At 33.6% G+C, this 4,666-nt stretch overlaps 1 protein-coding gene across 1 annotated transcript in view; it reads left to right on the forward strand.

Annotated features, from left to right (window-relative positions):
- The window catches only part of DENND4C (DENN/MADD domain containing 4C), a 103,242-nt gene that overhangs the window by 59,189 nt on the left and 39,387 nt on the right, over nt 1-4,666 (forward strand). Inside the window, exon 16 of the mRNA XM_012665047.1 lies at nt 3,996-4,128. Coding sequence (XP_012520501.1) covers nt 3,996-4,128 — 133 coding nt within the window. The remainder of the gene's footprint in view (nt 1-3,995; nt 4,129-4,666) is intronic.

Below are 4,666 nucleotides of genomic sequence, written 5' to 3' on the forward strand. Positions count from 1 at the left end.
CTTGCTCAGGCTGGTTTCGAACTCCTGAGCTCAAACAATCCGCCCGCCTCGGCCTCCCAGAGAGCTAGGATTACAGGCGTGAGCCACCGCGCCTGGCCCTCATCTTGCTCTTGATCTTAACAGGAAGGCTTCTAGTTTTGCATCACTAAGTGTGATATTAGCTGTATGTTTTCTTAGATGTTCTTTATCAAGTTAAGGAAGTTCCCCTCTATTCTTCGTTAGTTGAGAGATTTTTTTTTTCCTTTTCTTTCTTTCCTTTTTAGAAATAAAGATAAGATCTCGTTATGTTGCCCAGGCTGGTCTCAAACTCCTGGGCTCAAGTGATCATCCTGTCTCAGCCTCCTGAATAGCTAGGATTACAGGCATTTGCCACTGTGTCTGACTCTATTGAGAGTTTTTAATCATGAATGGATATTAGATTTTGTCAAAGGCTTTTTCTGCATTTATTCATATGCTCATGTGATTTTTCTTTTTTTAACCTGTTGATATGATGTGTTACATTAATTGATTTTCAAATGTTGGACCAGCCTTGCATACGTGAGATAAATTGGACTTAGTTGTGGTGTATAATTCTTTTTATACATTGTTGGATTCAATTTGTTAATATTTCTGGTCACATTTTTTTTTTTTTTTAAGAGGCAGGGTCTTGCTCTGCCACCCAGGCTGGAGTGCAGTGGCCCAATCATAGCTCCCTGCAGCCTTGAACTCCTGGGCTCAAGTGACCCTCCTCCTTTTTACCCTCCCAAATAGCTGATGCTATAGGCACTTGTCACTGTGCCTGGCTAATTTTTAAATTTTTTTGTAGAAATGGGGTCTCACTGTGTTGTCCATGCTGGTCTTGACCCCTGGCCTCAAGTGATCCTCCTGTCTTGGCCTCCGTAAGTGCTGAGACTATAGGAATGGGCCAGTGTGCCTGGCCACATTTTTTATTAATAGCTTGATTGGACCTTTTCATGGTATGCTGATCAAATATTCAGTTAAAACCTTGAAAAGTAGCATATATGTTGTATGATAGAATTGAAGTCTAATTTTTTTCTTGTATAGGCTGGATTGGCTAAATCTAACAAGATAGAATTTAATATGCATTATATAAAGATTTTTTGAGAATCAGTTTAATATACATAGTTAATGGCACACATTACCTGGGGTTTTAATTCCATTTCTGCCACTTAGAAACCATGTAACCTTGATCAAGTTATTTAACCTCTTCATGTCTCAGTTTCTTCATCTATAAAATGGGGATCGTTGTGAAATATAAAAGAAGTAATACATATAAGGCTCTTAAGATAATAGCTGGCACATAGTAAGGGATGATAAAACATTACCTGTGATTATTATAACATTATACACTTGGGTTAAAACAAACTCAGTTATTTAGGATTTGAGTGATATGATTTATCAACACTGAGAAAGATGAGATAGCTTAGTCTTTTGATAAGATATCTTTCTGTCTTTCTATAGAAAGATTTGTTGATAGTAAACTCAAGGGAATGATAGTGTTATTTGGATAGGATAAAAGTTAATATAGTTTAAAGGTCTAAAAAAGTGTTTGGTTAATAATCCTGATGTTGCCTATACCAGTTTTCCACTGTAATAGTTTGAAGGAATATAAAAATTTTAATTTTTGAAATTGAGATTGATGGAAAACCCTTCAACAGAATCTAGGAGAAATATTCAATTACTTATAAAGTACAAGGATCTGGCCTGAAGAAAACCAACCGAACCATTCCCAGATTTTGGCATGAGATTCTCTGAAAGAAGAATCTCACCACATTAGACACTCAATAAATACTTGTTGACTGAGATAACAAAATCTTAGGCTGACGTTCCATATATTATACCAATAAAAGCATAGCAGCTTTAACTGAAGACAGGGCAGGAACCTACTGTTCTACCCACTGGGTCCTGCCTTTGCACCTTGTGGTATCTCTCTAAGGAGCACAGTTTGAAGCTACCTTACAAGTAATGATCTGTGAGATTGGAGGAATAGGGTTCATGCATTTCGTTTTATCCTTCTTTCTATACCATCCAAAGACAATAATTCCCAGAAAACAGCTGGGCCTGGGTGGGGGTAATGGTAGATATATGCAGTGGCTTCAGAAAGGCTCATTTCTAATGGGAAATGTACTTCCTAAACTATAAAGCTCTATTGCAACGTCTGGGAGAGAGAATTCTGGCAGCAATGCTGTGACATCCATTTAGAATATCAGAGAACATTGCCATGCTAATGTTTTAGATAATTATAAAAAACAAAATAAGAAAGTAAAATCAATGAAAATGGGGATAAAATCCTGAAATAAAATATAAACAGAAAAAAATGAACCTAACTGTATTTCAAAAGACTAACATAACTACACTGAATGAGGAAAGATAAATAAATTTTGGGCATAGTATACTCTCAAACTCAAGATAAACAGACCTATAAACAATAGCAAACTCTAGTTTGTAGGCTGATTTTATTTTTGTAGTGATATGAATTAGCAATTTTCTGTCAGTTCTAGGACTGAACAAATGAGTAAGTGTATTGAGGATAATGGGAGTCAGGTTTTTCCATCGTTAGAGAAGGGAGTTGTATATGTGGAGAAGAGAAGGCTAGAATGGTGAACCCTGCAATGTTAGATTTGAATTCGAGTTGATTAACTCACAGTTTTTAATATCTATTTATATAAAGATAGAGAAATACACATATATACATGTATACATTTATTTATTTCTCATATAGATATATGTGTGTATGAGTTCATCTTATATATAATATATTCTTTATAACCTGTGTTTTGCCTTTAATGGTGTGAACCTTTTTCCATGCCATGAAATATTTTTGTGACTTACCATTTTTAATGACCACATTGCATGCATTTATTGTGATTTATTTAACTAGTCTCCTACGAATTTGTTTCTAGTTCTTTGCTATCTATATCTTTGTATACATACAAAGTTATTTTCTAAGAGCTTAGGCTATATTCCTAAAAGGATTCCTAAAATGGAAAGTGAAATAAGTACCTTCCTAAAATGTGGATTAATATACAACCTCACCAGGACTGCGTGAAAATGAGGAATATGTATCTGGGATTGAGTGGCTTAAATACTATATTGATTTCACATTAACTATAGAATTCTTTTGTACTTTGGCTTAACTATTAGAAATTGGAATCCAGATATTGACAAACAAGGTAAAATCAAATAGGGGAGAGGCATTATTTTCTAGAAGAAAATTGGCCAAAGGAAATAAGACAATTTCAAGAAGAAATCCAAAGTCAGTAATATGAAAATATATTCAACTTTTCTTCTATTCAAAGAAATGCAAACCAAAATGATGAGTAGAAGCATTTTTAACCTATCAGATTGGGCATAGGTTATCCTTCTAGTTGGAATATATGTTTAAGTATAATCTTTTTGGAAATAATTTGATAGTGATTATAATAATTTTAATTCTTTGGATAAACATTAACCTCATAAACTCTAAGAACTTAAGCAAAAGTATTTACAAAGATATATATACAAAGATATTTAATTGTAATAATTCAGAAATAACCTGATAATATCCAGTAGTGAAGAGTTGCTTAAATTATGGTATATCTCGAAGGAAAAATATATAGATTTTTTCTTTTAAATACTAATGCAAGGTAATTTTATGAAGAAAAACATAAAATTATAAAGTGTACTAATTTTTTTCATATAAATTCTCATCAAATACATGAATCTGTTGAAAGGGTTATTAATACCTCTGTTAAGTAAGAGATCAGGGTTTTCTGTTCTTTAGCGATTGGTTGAAATTAACAGATAGGTTTGGGAGGTGCCAGAGTTCCCATGAAGGTAGTCTATCTTACAACTATGTCATCTTTTGTTTTTGAACAAATTTTTTTTCATATGAGGATTTTAAAGAATAATATTGGGTACTATTTGAAGTTTAGAAATATTTGCCTAAATACTGGAATAGTATGAACAATGAATGTATTTTAAATCAGCAATTCTATTTTTGCTTTTTATTTTAGTTATAAATACTTCCCAAGACTGGACCTTAAGCTTTTTGACAGACCACAGGAGTTGAAACTTTGTTTTAGTAGACACCCTACTGGGACTAGCATTACAAACAGTCCAGCTCTCATGGCTAAGAGAACTAAACAGGTCAGATATTCTTTATCTAATACATGTTAATTTAAAATGTAAAATATGTATTTGTGATACGCAGCTCATAGTTTAGAATTATTACTCACAGCAATCATTTGAAGACCCACTATGGTTGTTACTGAATTAAACTAGATTTCTTGCAGCTCTGCTTGAAGTATTAAGGCTGAAGTTTTTGAATGCTTATGTTCATGCTTTAAGTGGGAATCTTTGGGAACCAAATATACTTTATTAAAAACAACTTTCTTGACATATAATTCATATATCATACAACTTACCCACTTAAAGTATATGATTCAGTGGCTTTTAGTATATTCACAGAGGTGTGCAACCACCACCATATGTAGTTTTAGAACATTTTCATCACTCCTGAAAGAAAGCCCACATCCTTTAGCCATTAATCCCTAATTCCTCAGTCCCCCACAGCCCTAGGCAACCACTAACCTATTTTCTGTCTTTATAGATTTGTCTATTTGGGGCATTTCATATAAATAGAATTGTATAGGCCGGGCGCAGTGGCTCACGCCTGTAATCCTAG

This window comes from Propithecus coquereli, unplaced genomic scaffold (assembly GCF_000956105.1).
Source record: "Propithecus coquereli isolate 6110/MARCELLA unplaced genomic scaffold, Pcoq_1.0 Scaffold95, whole genome shotgun sequence".
NCBI lineage: Eukaryota > Metazoa > Chordata > Mammalia > Primates > Indriidae > Propithecus > Propithecus coquereli.